General features: G+C 34.9%; 1 protein-coding gene across 1 annotated transcript; it reads right to left on the reverse strand.

The window, feature by feature from the left end:
* Positions 1-1,475: 1,475 nt before the first annotated feature.
* On the reverse strand, positions 1,476-18,355 carry LOC149804706 (leucine-rich repeat-containing protein 73-like). The gene is made up of 4 exons (XM_089933229.1): positions 18,087-18,355; positions 11,643-11,806; positions 10,573-10,799; positions 1,476-4,019 (listed from the first exon to the last, which is right to left on the reverse strand). The coding sequence occupies exons 1-4, from the start codon at positions 18,353-18,355 to the stop codon at positions 3,312-3,314; spliced, it is 1,368 nt and encodes a 455-aa protein (XP_089789355.1). The 3' UTR covers positions 1,476-3,311.
* Positions 18,356-18,695: the final 340 nt, after the last annotated feature.

Raw genomic sequence — 18,695 nt, forward strand, 5'->3', positions numbered from 1 at the left:
AGAGCACATTTGATACAGAGGGTGGCTTGGCGGGATGACATGTTAAATGGCTAAATCAGTTAAAACGCGGACACTTTTTAGCAGTAACTTTTCTAATAACAGTCAGGGTGCAGAAGTTTCTGTCAATATGCACAATGATGGTGAACAAACACTTTCTCAGGCTAATCCCATATTGAACGATGCTTGTGATGATGTGCTTAAAGATGGCAGCGATGAAACTAAGGGTCCATCTAACGCCATGAAAAAAAAGTACTCTTTCAATTCAGACTTGAAACAAAATCGACCATGGCTGGAAATGAATGAAAAAATGAGATGCTTTGCAGATGGTGTGTAAAAACTGGCAAAAAAATTCTTTCACGCTTGGAAATGCTAATTTCAGGACATCAACCCTTGACAGACATGTTGAATTACCAGCTCACAAATAGGTGATTCAGGATTTGAAACTAAGTGAAAATCTTAAAACTACATGCATGGCAGCTATCAGCAAGAAATCTGAATCAATTATTCATGCTATGTCAGTTGCCTATTGGCAAAGGAGAATATTGCTTTTCTAAAATATAGCTCACTATTGGATTTTGTTGACTTTCTGGGTGTTGGCAACATGAGAGTTGGATGAAATGCAACATTTTCGTCAAGGGCTTCTGTAGAGGAATTTCAGGTTATTTCTTTTATTTTATTTACATTTTTCTATTGAAATTTAGATGGAAAAATAGTGTTTACTAACAAGCAACCAAAACATGATCAGTTAGGTTCCAATCAGTGCATATCTTGAGGAATCCCTTACTAAAAATAGCACCTAGCATTATGATTGGCCAATGAAATTGCATTTGGTAGCTAGTCGTCATAACTTCCTCTCAACATTTAATGGTGGATAAAGTTTTTCGTTTTTAATCAATCTGGATTATTGGTCCCTGTTTCTTTTGTCATGAAATTCATTCCTGTCTAGACAGGTCACATTTCATTATCACTGTAATGAGTTTTCATGTGTTTGAAATGATGCAACAGTCGCTTTTGTTTGAATAATTTCCATGTACATGTAAGGAGTTGCTGTCGACATCGTGATACAGTACAGTAGTCAGACAAATCCCACCGCTTGAAACATATATAATGCTTTAGTAAATAAGTATCTGCTCTGATGATCATTGAAGCAAATGACATTGACCCTGATCTGCTTATATCACAACTGTGCATATGTAGGGACCCATCAATGATGGATATAATACCAACATTTTTTGTTTTTAAAATCATCATATACAGACAGGCATAATCACTTCCTTCATTACTATAATTGAATGACTTTAATTAACAGAGAGACCATAGTGACATATTATTTTAGCATCTAAACAGCTTGATGGGATTTCTTAAGATGACCTAATTATCACAAGCAACATCCTTAGACACTCCATGGTCTTATGTTAAGGTTCTTGCACAATTTGCATCTGATTTTGGTCATTTTATTTTGGGTTTTTTTAATATAATATATTTGTTTTACATTTCTCAAATATTTTAATAATAATAATAATAAAATAATAATAATGATAATAAAATACTTTTATACTTTGATTTATCATCGAGTTAACTTTTTCGAGGATTGCAGAAAGTATGATGCAGTCCACTCATTAGCATCTTAATTTATGAGAGTACATATATGTCAGATACGAAGAAGTTGGTCATCTGTGTGTGACCCAAAACATGTTTTGACAATGGTACCTTGCTAAGACTATCATTAAGAGAGAAATCTACCCTAGAGACAATGTGCGGACTCTGGCAGTTTGTACATCAACATCATGCAGAGATATTTTCAAATCTTCTTTAATTAGCATCAGTGGCCATGGTTATGCTATACCAAACTGCTGACTGAGAGAGGATTCAGCAATCAAAATTAAACCAAAACTGCAGGAAGAAGCTGTCTAGAAGACAGGGTTCTCAACAGACTCATGATGATATCAATTGAAGGACCTCCTCTGAGAGACTTCAACTTTAACAAGGCACATTGGTAAATTGGAGGATGAGGAAGGACAGGAGGCCTTGTTGTTGTTGTTGCTGTGGGGTTCAATGCCATTTTTCAGCACAAGAAAACTACTGGCAGGCTTTCTCACATACTTACATAGGCCGAACCCGCAACTTGAACCCATGAAGAGAGAGGTGAGCGCTTTAGACCACTTGGCCACTTGGGGTCCCAGGACAGAAAACTATTTTGGAAATAGTGATCATATTTACAGAATAATGTAGTCGCAATTACAGTCAGTCTAGATGCAGATGTATACTGTTCCAGTAAAAAGTTAACTGTAATAGAAACTATATATGTACTTTCCCTAATTCATTTTGAGCTTTGGACTTTTCCTTAAAAATTATTTTTTGTCATCCATAAAAGGAAAATATGTGCTGTTCTGATCTTTCTTAGTATGGATTTATAACCAATCAGAATTGAGCATGTGACACACAGGAAGTACATGACACTTTTTTAAGATTGGCCAGAGGAGTGACACTATTTGTAGTCTATGGTTTGATTCTTTAATGGTATGTGTGTAGATAGAATGTTATTAGAAAACATAAGATTTTGATTTCAGTTTTAAGTGTCATACTATAAATATACAGAAGACATGAGATGCATTGAATGCACTTATTATACTTGCTATTGCTCTTTTTGAATACATCAAGTTCTTTTTTTACACCATACTGGAAGCCCCCCCGCCGGCTACGTTGGCTTTCCCTTTTTTCAGATTCAGTGGGGACAAGTACCCATGTTTATCAAACCCTAGATGCAACCCTCTACAGAGAGAGAAAGACAGACAGTGATCAACAAATATTCAGACAGAATCAAAAGTGATATTCCTGGATTCTGCTTGATGATGCTTGATAATATAGAGTGAAATTATAAATTAAGAAGGAAAGTTATCATACAGGTCAGAGAATTTTAATTTATCCCTACTTAGATTCGAACCAACAATACACCAACATAACCTGTGACCGAAGCTTTGATGTATGGACAGAAAGCAGATAAATTTAGCTACATGCAAACTAGATCACTAGAACATAAAATTATGCCATTCTAACTTTCTTTTGCTAGCATTGGTCCTGAAGAAGAATGCATATGCCAAACTTCATGACATCAGGGGCAGAAAAAAGCAGCTAAACTATGCAAAACATGATGACACCTTTGCTAGCAAAAAATACAGTGCCATGTGAAAAGACTCAATTATGCATTGCAGTTGAGATATTATGTCCTATCTATCTTTGATGCCAGAATGTTAAATACTGCTTACCATTTCGAAAACTACAAACCCCATTTTTCTTCAACATGCTAATGTTCACATCAGTGAGAGCTGACTGTTTTTGAGACTATGAAAGGACTGTGTGGTGGAAGGATGGTAGCTGGATACACTCTCATGGTCCCCCGTGTCAGCAGATTGAATGTTGGCTGACTCTTCTGTCATATCATCTATATCTTCTACCCCACTTACAGTGGATGCTGACTGCCGTACCATCAAGAGCCTGCTGCCCCTGCCAGTGCTTTTAACAATCTGTAATTCCTCCCAATCAGTATCCACTGAGCCATCTTCCAGGTCCACTCTGAACTCACTACTCTTCTCCGATATCTCCACTGAATTTGTGCCTTCCACCGAAGATTTTGGAGAATCTTTTTCTTTGTCTTGAGATTCTAATGCTCTGGCCAGGATCAAAATATCTTCATCTGTCATTGTGGTTATTTTGCTGCCTCCTGTTGTTTTCATTTTCTCATCATTTTCAATGTTTTCTACTTCAAGATCACCAAGCCTTGCAGACATAGTCTCTGGAGATTTTAAGCTTCTGACTTCTGTCTCACTGTCTGTTAATGGTGGTTCTGACTGTACTAGGGATGGCTGTTCAATGGACATGCTGCTTGTGCTATGGCTTTCACTGTCACATTCTTGTATGTGTCTTCTGATTGCTTCCAACACAGTTGATGAGATGTCATTTTCAGCAAGATTAATTTTCTTGAGGGAAATGTCATAATTTTGGAGAATGTGAAGCAGAAGCTGAAAAAACAGAGACTGGGCATGATCATTATTAATAGCTACACTGCTATACAAATAATTATGATTTAAGAAACTAGACTGGCTTCAAGATATTTCAACTTCATCAGAGTATGGGTATTGACCCAGGAGGATTAAAATTCATGGATTTACCATTACATCATTAGTGGTGTAATGGTAATTAATATTATACCTTTAGTTCATAGGTTTAATTTTGTTGGCCTATATGGAGTCAAATGGGAAATAGCCATTACATCTTGAGTTTAATGTGCAGACCTATACAGGGTCAAACAGGAATATCATGTTAAAAATATCCATTTGTTTAAAATGTACTAGGCTCTATGGGATCAGATGAGATTTTAACATTATGCCTTAAATTTGAAAAATGTTTTGGTTCAGATGGGAAATGTAATATTAAATATGTCCATTGATTTAAAATGTAAGCATCTGAATATTGACATTGGGAGGGGGGAAATGTAAAAATGTCCATATGTTCAATATGAATAGTTATAGAGACATGGGGAGTTTGACTTTGGTGCTTAACATGACATATTCAATTTTCCCCATATTTCTAATGACAGTTGGGTCAATTGGAATTTAATATTAGGTTGCCACTTTAGGATTTCTATGCTCATGGAGAAATGTAATGATAAAAATGTCTACAGTCTTCTAAGGTCAATATGGGGATATTTAACGGGGGTGGTTCTCTTTGGAACATAAGGGGAATTTAAGAGACCAGCACCAAACCTATTGACCAGTACCCAATGATCTATTATCCAACTTGCCATACCTACTATCCAACATACCATTTTCAGTGCCCAGTAACCATTGGTTTACTATCCAACACCCAAACTATACCATTAACACCCCACTGGAATGGCCAGTAACTAGTGATCTATTACCAACACACCATTTTGAGTGAGCAGCAAGAAGTGATCTACTATCCAGCACCCACACTAGCCATCAAATCCAAAACCCACACCTCCTATCTAACATGCTGTTATGAGTGACTAGTACCCATTTAAAAACTGACCACATAGGGTAGTATTTAAAGAAGGGGTATAAAATATAATTTAAAACCCTTCTAAACAAAACTAACATCTTCCCCTTATAACTTCTCTATTTTCCCACTGTAAACAAAGAACAGCCTATATCCCTTGTGAACTTCCCTACCATCCCCCTTAACAGCAAAACTAACACCCCCACCTCCTTTGTAATCCCTGTAACCCAAGCAGGAAGTGCAAGCAAAGAAAAAAGGGTAGGAATGTATATGTACAATGTCACACATAGAGTGCAAGATAAGAAACTTGTAGGAATATTTACACATGGACATGTTTTCGAACTTGAACAGAAAAGTGTACAAGTTTAAAAATATAAAACTAAAGTATATAAAAGTTGTGGATCTTATATGAAATGTATATACTTTTTAGGAAAATAATTTTGTAACCTGTTAGATCTTTCACTCATGGTGGGCAGTGGTTTGACCATCACTACCTCTACAGCAGCTTAGTTATAGAAAAGGTGTAAGGCAGTTTACAGCTGATTATTTAAAGTGCATCAGTTGTTCAAAATCCTAATGACCCATTTTGGAGTCCATCTACATTTTTGGAAAAGAAATACTATCCAAGTGATCAATAATTTAAATAAAAAAATCAATCCCTGTATTAGAAAACATAAGACATCTCAAATAATTAGGAGTGGTAGGTTATTAAGTGATGAATATGATGATTTTGCAATTGAGTGGCATTGTCATAAGCATAATTAAGGCAAGGTATTCCTAGCTGTTTTGCCAGGATCTAAACTTCAGATTTGTCTCTTGACCTTTGGTTTTGAATAACAACACATAATGAGCAATTAAACTTATGGATTGATGCACTTTACTTTCTTGAAATAAATGTTGACTAATATAAATAATACTAGCATTATGATGGTGTCCTCTTCATGTAAACCAAAGTTTAGTGTCTTTTTTTCTCTTAACATATCACTAAAGATGACATGATGTGTTTGACAAGAGTTAGACATGATCCCAGTTTCTTTGTGATGTATTCATTCTACAGATGAAATGGATTCTCCTTGACTTTCTTGGAGTAACGTTTACTAGTATTGCCACTCTTTGTAACATCATATATGTTGTGGTGGATGATCAAACGACTGTGATTTTTGTTTGATAAAATGTATGACAAATTGGGTTTTGCATGAAGAGTTCTATTTATGGCACCTTATTTCCCAGCTAAAAGATCCAATAACTGTAAGATACAAATTTCCTCATTTTTGTCAAGTTATGAAAGGAATATAGGTTTTTTACCATTCTAATGCTGACTGTGAGAGATTGTTCAGCATTGTTAACAACAACAAAAAAGTATTCAGATCCAGGCTCAGTAACCCAGCACTTAGTGTTCTACTGGTGTGCAAAATATTCGTAATCTCAGCTGGTACAAAGTGTTTTGAGAGTCTGCTGCTTTTTAAAGCTAAAAGTGCTGCATATGAAAACTTGAAGAGTAATTGACTTTAAAAGATCAGAGGAGTAAACAAATGATTCTGTACATATGCTCATTGAATTTTATCATGTTATATGTGGATTACTCTTTTTCTGCTTGGATTACTCTTTTTAGCCACTTGGATTACACCTTTTTCTCGCCAGGGGTTGGCATGCATGAGGTGACATTTTTTCTTTCATTGTACAATTCATGTTTCTTGAAAAATTGTAATGGTTAAGCAAAAACGATGACAATTAAAAAATGGTTCATATTTTTTCTTTCATAGTGCAACAAATTCACATTTAAAAAATATACAGTTCATGTCTTTTCTTAACCTAATGGTACAAAATATTTGCATTTCAAACCAAAGTTCATGTTCTCTTCATCTGGCAAGAATATTAACATTTCAGAATGTAATGTTCATTTTTTTTCTTTTTTTCTTGGTGCAACACAACGTGTACATTGTGTTTACATTCTGGATCACTGCCATATCACCTCAGTCTGCATGGGTTTGAGGCTCAGTTAACATGGGTACACGAGAAAGCTTGCCAGTAGCTTTTCGTGGGTCGGTGGTTCTTACCAGGGTTTTCCAGGGTTCTTCCTCCACCAGTTATACTTGCCACCATGTATAGCCTATCTTGTGCTGAAAAATAGTGTTCAACTCTACAAAAACAACAACATTGTGAAAACATAGTTTATGGTGTAACAAAAATATTTACATTGCATCAAACATGCCAGTAGTTCATATTTCTTATGGTGCAACAAATTTGTAGTTCATGGTGCCACAAATTTACATAACAAAGTTCATGTTTTCCTTATTTCACTTGTCACAAAAATATGGGAAAAAGAAAGATGGATTATATAAATCTTTTTCTTTTATGGGGGAAGTGTTATATTTAATTTAATATTTTGTCTGTTAATTTTTTTAATTTTTATTCCATTGTATGCAATTGTAATGTAACATTGTTTACTGGACTTGGCCTTGTCCAGAATTGAGTTCAGTTCTGTTTGACATGACTTTTTTATTTTATTTTTTATTTCATTGATGTAAACAACTAATAATAGCTTCATGAAACATTGTAACTAGTTGCTGACCTTCTTCCAAAGTCAGTGACAGTTTTGGTAAATTACTTTTGAATTTTTTTAAATCTTTCTCAGAGTAAGAATCATTAGGTCAAGGTCATACCTGGACTACTTGATATTTTATCATGTGCCAGTTGATAACAAACGTCTATTTTTTCCAAAGAATGAACTTTTGACCCTCATCCAGGAATCTGTTCTGCATATTATTTAGTCATATAACTAATGTTTTGATAAAGGATTGTCAGTCGTGCTTTAACACCTATCACTTTAAGTTGTATTATGTTGTGACCAGTTTGGACTGAATTTTATTTTCTTTAAATTACTGAATTCAAGTGATTATTTTCTCTGGAAATACAAAAGTGTTTTGACCAAATTCTTGGATAAAGATATTCATTGGAATTTATACTGAATTCAAACCTGGAATAATATTTTTATGATTCAACAAGAGACTGTTAACACATCCGCAATTTGTAGGTTATTACAGATGTTAAGTGTTTAGGCTCAAATAAACAGTAACACAAGAAAGAGTGAAAACAAGAAACTTTGGTAAAATTTAAGAATTTAGTTCCCTGGAAAAATTCTGTAAAATTAAAAAAAATATGAACTTACGGTTTTAAGAATCAAATCCAAATATAATCCAAGAATAATCCACAAATGAAATTTTAGTATTCTTAATAATAAAATATTCTAATGATTTCAAGTTCGAGTCCTGATGAAGAAACCAAGATGGAAGACAATGGCGTATGCTGTAATCTGTAGTGTTTAAGTCTACAGTTCCTTGCAGAAACAAGAAATATCACTATAGTTTTGGAAATCTGAATTTTTATAAGAGCTGTCTTTGTTCAGGAATTTCATATGAGCACATGCATTTTCCAGGAATTTTTTGAATTAATCCTTTTGAGTCCCAATAATTTGTAATAACTCCAAAAAAGACACAACAGTCACTTTCCAGTGTAATAGCCCAACTACTCAGAATATCTCTCAACAAAACAATGATTATATCCTATTCTAAAAGGCAAAAAGAGGTCACGTGATCATGTTCCAGAACCTCATCGAAATTATTTACTTGTTAAAGTTCACGTACACCCAGTGTAGCCCTGACGAAAACCAATCATTTTACTCTAAGAAATAAAATATATAAAACAATTGTTTACATCTTAAAATCAGTAGTCCCATCATGACCTCGACAACAACCAATCATTTTAAAATAAAAATAGAACTTATTTACATGGGTTCTACTAATTTTGAATCAAGGTCAGGAGCTAGGCCAACACTTGATGTTTACTAAAACGAACAGTCAAGGTCAAACTATTTTTTGGAAAAAGTATCTTTAGTGAATAAATTTACTTTACAATAGCATGTAATGAAAATTAAATAAAATTTAAAACTGACAATTAAATTGAAATAAATATATATTAAATCAGATTAAATCAGATATAATTAAGTCAAATGTACATAACACTTCCCCCATAAAGAAAAAGAAAGAGTTATACGATAAGGCTTTCTTTTTACCAGACTTTACAGGAGGTTAAAAAGAACTCATAAAAATTACAGACAGCGTACATGAAATAATACATTGTTATGCACGGGAAAGTGCATCTGCTATTAAATTGTCTTTTCCCTTGATGTGCCTGATGTCAGGATTATATTCCTGTAACAACAAACTTGAGCTTAGTAGTCTTTTATTTTTATTTTTCATCTTGCTGATGAAAGTAAGGGGGTTGTGGTTACTAAATACAATAATCGAAGAAGGAGCTGAACTAAGACAAACTTCAAAATGTTATAATGCCAATATCAAAGCCAAGCATTCCTTCTCGATTGTTGAATAATTTTTTTGATGCTTATTTAATTTGTTAGAAAAAAATAGCACACTGGATGATCAATACCATTTTCATCTTCTTGAATCAAAACTTCTCCAACCCCAACATCACTTGCATCAACAGACAATTTAAACAATTGGCTAAAATTTGGAGCTGTAAGAACTGGGTGTTACTCAAAACGGCATGTTAGTGAGTGGGGGATGTTAGTAGATCAATAAATACAGGTCACTCCAAGATGAGTTGATTTTATGTTGTGGATTGCAGATTACTAGGTTTTGGTCACTCAAAACAGTGTGGTGTTATAGCATAGTGCGGGTGTCAGATAGCAAATCACTAGTTATTGGTTACTCCAACAGCGTGTTGATGGTATAGTGTCGGTGTTGGATAGAAGATCACTGGAGATTATTTACTCAAAATGGCGTATTGGATTGTAGTTCATTGGGTATTGATCACTCTAAGAACGTATTGATATTATACTTTGTACGTTGTATAGTAGTAGGTCACTGTGTATTGGTCAGTAGGTGATGATACTAGACAGTATATTTATGTTACATATTCAAAAACGTTTCCCTAATGAGACCGACCTATGTTTGCTTCCCGTTATGCTCCACATCAACCCATCATGTTAAACCTATGATCATTTTGACTTAACTTTTCCCCTTGTCGTTTTAAATCATTAAATTGGCGACCCAAATTTAAATTCCCATTGTCGCCGAAGCGACCCATATGTCCCTAGAATTATGGGGACAATGAAATATGCCATACTAAACACTAATGTTAAATTCCCCTTTTCCCTATAGCCATCCATCATGTTAGACCTCTTTTACCCGTACATTTTTCAACATACAGACCCACAATGTTAAACTTAGGATTAGAGGCGTAATGTTCATTCCATACATACCCACACGTTAAGCCAACGGTGTAATGTTAATTCCCGTTCGACCCCATATGAGTCCACAATACTACTATCATTTACCGTCCTATTTAAAAGCCATAATGGAATAATAACGTACTTTAAGTATCCCGGCTATTTGCTGTGACTGTTTGATAAGAAATTTAAATGCAAATCTTGATTTAAGTTTAAGAACATTTAAATTAAGCAAATGCAATTTAACTTTAGACGTCTTTACATTTAACAAAACAAAATACACTTTACTACAGTAAACGTTTACCTACGTGTGCATTTTCCTCAGTGATTCCAGCTCCTTCGAGATCAAGGACCTCTAGTCCTTTGCGTGCCACGAGTCCCACAAGCAGGCACGTGACAGCAGTTTCTCCGATCTGATTATAGTCAACATACAGCTGTCGAAGATTACTACTGCTGGACGCTACGGCAAAGCCCAGCCGAGCCCAACCCTCAGCAGTAACAGCGAGGTTGTAGCATAATCCAAGCTCATATAATCCTGCATTATAAAATTATTATATTTCAATCTCGAATAGTACTGCATTCAAGTCGTATAATCTACAAACCTAGCTTAAAATTTCAGTTGGTACATTTAATGAACAGAAGACTTATATTCTGCTATTCATTTCTGCAACTTTAGCACATTCTTTCTTGCTTGTGTTGTTCCTGTACAATAGGTCATGTGAAACTAATTGGAAATCTCTAAATTTCATCCAGTCATGAAATTGAGGCATTCCCCATTCAAAACACGAGATGTGCAGAAACGTCGAATGCGTTCTCCCGTCCTATACGACACAAAATTTCGTGTCCACTCCGAACCTCATCAAAGAGCATAGATTCATACTCCGCTTGGAATGAGACCAAATATAAAAGTCATATGTATTGAAACTGTTTCCTTAATAATGATCTCTTTGTAGTATAGTAGTTTTCTCTTGCGTATTAAATTAATATTACGGTGACAACTGCATCCTCTGGATACATTACTTGGAGATGGCCGATTCTGGTTATCTCTTATTCTCTTATTTAGCTTTGTAAAGCCCCGTTCACGTTTTTTATATTTTATTACTAAACTTTTATTTCCCATTAGACAGCATTGTCATATATACTGTGTGAAATGCAACCAAAATAAGTAAAGGCAGTCCTCTAAAATGGAAGAATACATAGTGTTAAGGTGGGTAAAAGACGGCTGTTTAGCACCTTAAAATAAAGAAGATTGTATCACCAAAACCAATTATAAAACGATTTGCAAACAAGGATTTATAACTGCAGATTGTACTGTATACAAGTTTAAAAATAAATAACTACGACCAGATAGTGAAAACTACATAAGAGAAAATTTTACCTGGCTTAGCACCTCGAGATTGGATCAAGTCTGAAGCTATTATCTCCACAGCCAGATCCCCTAGCTGGCAGTCTCCGACATCCAATGATACGATATGTGGATGTTTAGAGATAATGGGACAAAGCAACTTCATACCGTCATCACCAACTGTATTTCCATGTAGACTGAAATGCGCATGAGATGAAAACAAACTAAAATGAGGTAATCGTACGATATTTCTGTCTTCGAAATAATGAAATGGCCAATGATCTTAAGTCAAACATAGATATGACCAGAAAATGAACACTCTAGGAACACACGATTATGTTCGTAGTAGAATGTTCTGCGTAGAAAATTCCTTCAGAATATTGGTTGAAAAAATGATTGTATATTAACTCTCTGGTGGAGTATGAACTGAACTGATTTATTTGTCTTAAGTTCATCGAAGGTTATATATCTTCTTGAATTCAATATTAATACAGAATAGACATTTCGTGCATATTAGCTCTCTGCATTTGAAAAATTTAATTCTTGAATTTTACAGTAAGATATAACAAGAGTATTGTAAACGGTACTCAATACGCCTTCCATGTCAGGTTATTTTGCACAAACCACATTTCTTCTCTCCGTCTCTGTGATCTTGGCCTTTGACCTACTCACCCCAAGAAATTGATGGGGGTATCTTTCATGTCTCAAATACAAGCCAGCCATAAAGTTTGGTCATGTCTCTCCGCTTGATGGTGGGTATATAAAAAGTATGCAATTTTGATTAGTTTATCATTTAAAACACTGCTTTCGCTCATGTCTACTCATAAGAAACGTTTTTATCATTAGGCAAAACATAGTATTCATGACGGGGTCTACTTAACCCATTAAAGTGTATGTAATAAATTAACAAACAGAAGAAATGTACAAATTTAAGAGAAGGACCGCCACACTGCAGATCTAAATAAATTATTCACTTTACACGTCACGCCATCACAAAAGAAAAATTATTGTATTAATAAACTTTTCACGATACCTAAAGAGAAATAATTATTTGGATACTCGTGGGGTTTTCATACCCAGTAATCAAGAACTATACCTGTAAGAAGAGAACATACTGGTAGTCATGTTATAATTTGGTTTTGATTCAACTACAAAAGGAAACTTCTTTTGTGTACTTTGCAACTCACACTATGCTTGGGGATTACCTGCCTCACGAATTTACGGACTGCCTCCTTGGCAACCGTATTGAAGGAGCAATTTAACTTCTTTAACAAACTTCATGTTATTAATTATTTTGCCAAACTGTTTTAATAGATTTGTGTTTTAGGGGTAAAATGGAAGTTCGTAGCCATATAGATTATTTCAGAGTCAATAACTTTCTTTAGGAGAAACCAGGCTAATCAGTTATAAAACTTGACTCGACTCCATGTCTCACCCGAAAATGTTCAGAGAAATTACAAGATAGCATTCGTTGATTTCGAATAAGATATTTTGTCTGGGATGACAGATGTTACTCGAAATGCAGTGCTAAGGCTGTGTAATTGTTATATATATATATATATATATATATATATATATATATATATATATATATATATATATATATATATATATATATATATACATTTTTATACGAAGACCCCAGATCTCCGCTTTCATTTTGAAAGAATTCGGTCCAAAAGAAATGCTATCATAATTTCCTATCTTGTAAAGAAAAGTGTGCTCTATTTTTAACACTACGACTAAATTCATTCAAACTTTAAAAAGTAATTAATAAAAAAATAAAAATATCACAAATATCACAAATCTGCTGCACCGGCCCACACCTGTTACCGTTTGTAATTCCTTGGATTCAAACCAAGATCTGGGAAATCCACAAAGCCCATCTCCAGTCATAAGGTTTGAAGAACATAGACTAATAGAGAGAGAGATTACAATACTGCAAATACAGAGACGGATCGACAGAATCTTTTTGTAATGGCTTTTTCATTAAAAGCGTAACGACCGAGACGAAAGAAACCTGCATAAAGTTAAGTAACTGAAAATTTTGTTATATAAAATTGCGGAATTTAAGCTTGAGTCTTAAAACTCTGAATCGTTTTTGGAGAAAATTTCGTACTATGTGCTAATTTTAATTTAGCATCAATTAAAAAACAAATATCACACATACACACGGAATTGTTTTATGATTCTTATGCTATCTGGATTTAAGTCGCAGAAATTACAATTTCTGGACCACCGGATCGAGCTCGAGATTCATGCTAAAATTATTTCCTAGAATACTAGGCCCGAGAATTACCGTAATCCCAAGAACCATATAATATAAACGGACAAGACAAACATAGTATAATCACAATAATGACATTATTCTTCTTATTGTTCTTTGGGTGGAAGACCATCGGTTGACCAGTGAACGAAAACGATAGCTCGCAGCTGATATATATATTGAAGTTGCAATTTAACTTAAGTTCCTGAGCTTTAGGTTTTGCAAAATATATATTTTATGGCACATCAAAAATTGTTTTTTTTTATGTAAAAGATCTTGTAGAACGAACATGATAAGGCTAATTTCGTGTGAAATTTCATACATCTACTGATATTTTAAATATATTTTTAAAAAAATCAAAATCAGTATAAAGAGATACAGTCAGCTATATAAATTCAAGCTGTCACTATGGCAGGAAGCTATATATTTTAAAGAGAATAGTGCAGTGGAAAAATAAATGACACGTGTAATCCGATTTGGTCACGATGGTTAAAGGTAAGAAGGCTGCTTCATATTTCTTACAGGACTTTGGTCAAGTGATTGTCCTAACTCAAGGAAATTAAAACATATATACAATTTGCCCGATATTCAATTCTCTTTCTAGAGCTACCAGTCTTGATCGACAGTGTAGACTCGTAGCCTCTGTTTCTCACCGAACGAAAGTGTTATGGCTTACTACGCCAAAAGTATGAAATTGTCAAATTATTTCCCTGGTCTCTTGACATTTATGTTTTTCATTGTTTGTGCACACATTTTCTGAAGAAATAAAACAACAAACGCATTTATCAACGGTCACATGCATAAAGTTACAATCTGAATAAGAAATATCTCAAAACCTAGTATGTATCCAAATAGAGCCTCAGTCCGTTTCACAGTGTAAGAACGTTTACGTCGTAGTATTCTTATCTCCAGTCTTAGAGGCTGACAGATGGACGGATAATGTATACATGCATGGATGGGTTGGCTTTGGATCTCTCAAAGACAGTTCTTATTTGATGTGCATATCTGATATATGAGAAATTGTAATTTCATGTGCCAACCCTTGAGCAACTACGATATAGCTATTAAAAAATAATATATGTAATCGTCCCCATTATGTGATTTGAAATAATGTCATAACCTTACCTTACCGGAATATCGCAATAAACTAAACAGCCTAATAATGAGAAAAGGAGAACCACGCTAGGTGAAAGTGGGTAAAACATCACTATTAAATATTGAAAGTTATTAAAAATCAATTATTATTATATGAAAATGTCCAAAAGGCCGCCTCTCTCTCTCTCTCTCTCATAGTGACCGCTCGGGTGGTCTAGTGGTTACAGCGTCCGCCTCGGATGCAGGATGTCGCGGGTTTGAACTTATAAAAATAGTAATAACAGCTGCCTCACTAGGCGCTCAACATTAAGAGGTTTGTGTTAGGACTGGCCGGCCTCGTATCAGTATAATGTGACTGGGTTGGGATATGATGCGACATGTCTGCGGCATGACGCCCCAGTGCTAGACATCATTAATCTGTCACACTGCAGACATCGTAACGATATGACTGAATTTTTTGTTTAAAGCTACCGTCACGTTTGCTCTACTCCAGTTAGTAAGTCGTGTATAAACTAAGGTACTAGTACAAACCATGGTTGCTCTCTAAACATGACGCAGGCTAGCGTTAATCTCTTACGTAAGATTACCATGACCAGAGAGACGACCCGGCATCTTGAAATCGGCACAGGCGTAAGATCGAGCGTCTTCCCACCTATGTGTTACAAAGATCCGAGGACCGGGGCGTGTTCTAAATCCGTCCACACGTGGACAGACAGCGAGAAGGACATTGTCCGCTAAGTTTGATTGGATCAGATCAAAAAGACATCCAATCGGAATTGAGGAGAGTGTGGTAACAATTTCGATCCGAATCATAGCTTCTAACTAGTAAGCGAAAAGTTAGTAATCCTGGGAAAATTGCTGAGCAAATAGGATTACTCCGAGAAAGCCACTCGTAATTTGGCGAGAAAACTTAGGAGATTCTAAGAAAAGACAAAGCTTCGCAAAGGTCAGTAAGTTATTTGCTCGATTTTTGCAGATTATTACGGCATTGTAATTGTAATTATGTGTAATATGTATACTTAATTATTATTATCGTTTAATACATTTAGTACGCGTATTTGAGAAATGAGTATTATGTAGAGAATTATATAGATTGTTAGCTTGTGGTCAGAATTAATTTTGTAATTCGCTATTAGATTACTTCGTTGTAAAGTAGTGCATTTATTCATGTGATATGTTTAATTTTGCAAATGCCTGAATTGTGAATAAGATTAGTTAATATGGATGCATGGCTATTTGAATATTTGTGTACTTTGTATGAGTTGTAATATAAAGAAATGCGTCTTATTGCTGTGATATTATTTAGTTTATTGGGATTAGGAATATGTACTGATGTGATGCAATTTATTGATTTATGTATGAGAAGTAATTCTTACCGTGCTTTTATTACGACGTTGTTTTACCATACGAGAACGTATTAGTATTTCGATGTGAATGAATGCGTGACCGAAGAAATTTAATAATTGTTATCTGATGATAGGCTGGGTGTAGTGTGAGATGAGATGGCTTAGGAAAATATTGTACCGTCCTTTTCTTTTCACAGGGAACTTTTCTCGGGGACAGAACATTCGGTTCAGATAAGTCCCGAGTCTCTAAGAGGAGGGACGGAAGTAAGAGTCGCAGTCGACAAGCCTAATTGATATAGAGTTGAGGAGGAGGAGGAAAAGGAGTCAAGAAGGACGAAGCGGAAAAGGAGGAGAATTATAGAGGAGTCGAGGAAGAGAAGGAATCTGGAAGAAGTCGAAGGAAGAGGAGAAGGAAAAGGAGGAATAGGAGAGAAGAATACACAGATGAGTAGAATACAAGGACAGGTGGAAAGATATATCACACTACAAATTAATGCAATAGGCTATCAAAGGGCGAGCTGAAGTAGAGTTCTTGGGAAATTTTAATCATTTGATTATTGAATTGCCATTAAATTGTTATTAGTTAGATTTCACTTTTTGGTTATTCAATCATTTAACCGTCGGCTTTGCTGACTGTGGGCTCGGAGCTTTACATCTGTCTTTCACTAATTGAACTTTCAACTAAAATCGAGCCTGGGTGGGACTTCTATAATAATTTAAATAGATATTGGAAGCACCCCACACAACACCTACCACAGTGTCGGCATAATAAATCCCGACACGCCAAAGCTACGTTAAATCCAAAACCTCTCTCTCTCTCTCTCTCTCTGGATCATCGTAGCAAAATACAGGCGAAATTCCACGAGAAAGAGAGAGAGAGAATTTTATGGTCAGTAGTAATGTTAATTAAAGCAGAATAATAACTTAGATCAACTGTAAATATATTAAAATATTTTAATTTCCTATTGTTCATTTTGCTTAGTTTCTATTTCACACTATTTTCATGCGCCGGTACATGAATGGTTGAGCGTCCAATGTTCAAGAGGCTAACCATGTGTTTGTAGTGCTCTGCTTTCTTCATTAATACCATCTTTAATGTTTAAATCAGAAGTGTGTCTTATATTGATTTAATCAACGTGAATATAAATAGAAACTACAGAAAACAAAACAATCAACTTATCCGTTTGCAAAGATGATTGAGAATAGCCACAAAAGCACAGAACTACATTTTGTAGCGGACACATTCGGCAGAGATGTGAGCAGTTCATTCTCTCAGTCAATACACACTTGCCTGCAGTAAATCTTAGCTCCGTTCAATGGGCGAAGATGTGTGTTTGTATGTGATATAAATAAATATATGTATAGTATCTACTCTGTATCTTTGACATACCACTCGTTGTAAACATTTTTCATTAAAAGGAACTCGGCAAGTCTCGCTTTTTTGTGTGAAAAATTTATACATCTCGAGGAATATCATTGTAGTTTGAATCCTATTATTACTGACTAACAATATGATTAAAATCCAGATCATTAGTATATAAATATATAAGTAAATACTGATTGTTCACCAATCGAGAATAGTTTTATGACAAATGAGATTTTAGAACACAATTTTCAAAATCCAATCTGTGCATCACAGAGACATTGACACCTCCTACATGAGGAAAAAACTCAATACTTTATATTACACACTGCCTAGAACAAGGCATATATATTAATTATTCAATTTACATCATTGCATCAAATGGATGAACCTGGATCGATACTTACAATAGTGTTGTCAGAGATCGATTTTTCCGAAGAGCCTTGGCCAAAAGCTGCACTCTAAAGTTATCTCCAATCATGCCAACGTTCAAGCTCAGCTGTAACAGTGAACTACTCTGGCCGACCCATTTCATAAGCCTTTTGAAGTCTTGGTCGTATAGCATGCATTTCCTTAGCGACAGAATCCTTAACTCTCCGTTGTGTAATGCATCGCATATTTCTTTGATGTCATTTCCTCCAAGGTTTTGATTGGAAAACTCCAACAATTCTTTCATTTTAACGCTCAATTAAAATAAAGTGATATAACATCCAGAGAATAATGGCGTGAATAATTTGAACGTCAATTTTATCGGTGGTATGTACATTTATTTATACCCACTCGTTCATACTTTGCACGTCAAACGATTGATAAAAAGCCGAGAACTACTCCGGAATAAATGTAAGAATCAAATACATCATGTGTTTGAACATGATTATTTCTTACATGAAAGTGATATTACTGATTACAAGTTAATGTTACATTTACCTAGCAGTAGCCGATATAAGAACATGTATGCTGAAATCTCTACGGTCACGTCTACTATGTATTGATCTGTCAGTTTATGTGCCGTTAAA

The sequence above is a fragment of the Sinohyriopsis cumingii genome, chromosome 2, assembly GCF_028554795.1.
Source record: "Sinohyriopsis cumingii isolate HCF-2022 chromosome 2, ASM2855479v2, whole genome shotgun sequence".
NCBI classification, from domain to species: Eukaryota; Metazoa; Mollusca; class Bivalvia; order Unionida; family Unionidae; genus Sinohyriopsis; species Sinohyriopsis cumingii.

Coding starts and splice junctions, on each gene's coding strand:
- LOC149804706 (XM_089933229.1), bottom strand. CDS start 18,355: ATGAAAGAATTGTTGGAGTTTTCCAATCAAAACCTTGGAGGAAATGAC. Junction 10,800..11,642: donor ATCTCGAGGTGCTAAGCCAG/GTAAAATTTTCT, acceptor TTTATAATGCAG/GATTATATGAGCTTGGATTA. Junction 4,020..10,572: donor TCACTGAGGAAAATGCACAC/GTAGGTAAACGT, acceptor CTGTTTTTTCAG/CTTCTGCTTCACATTCTCCA.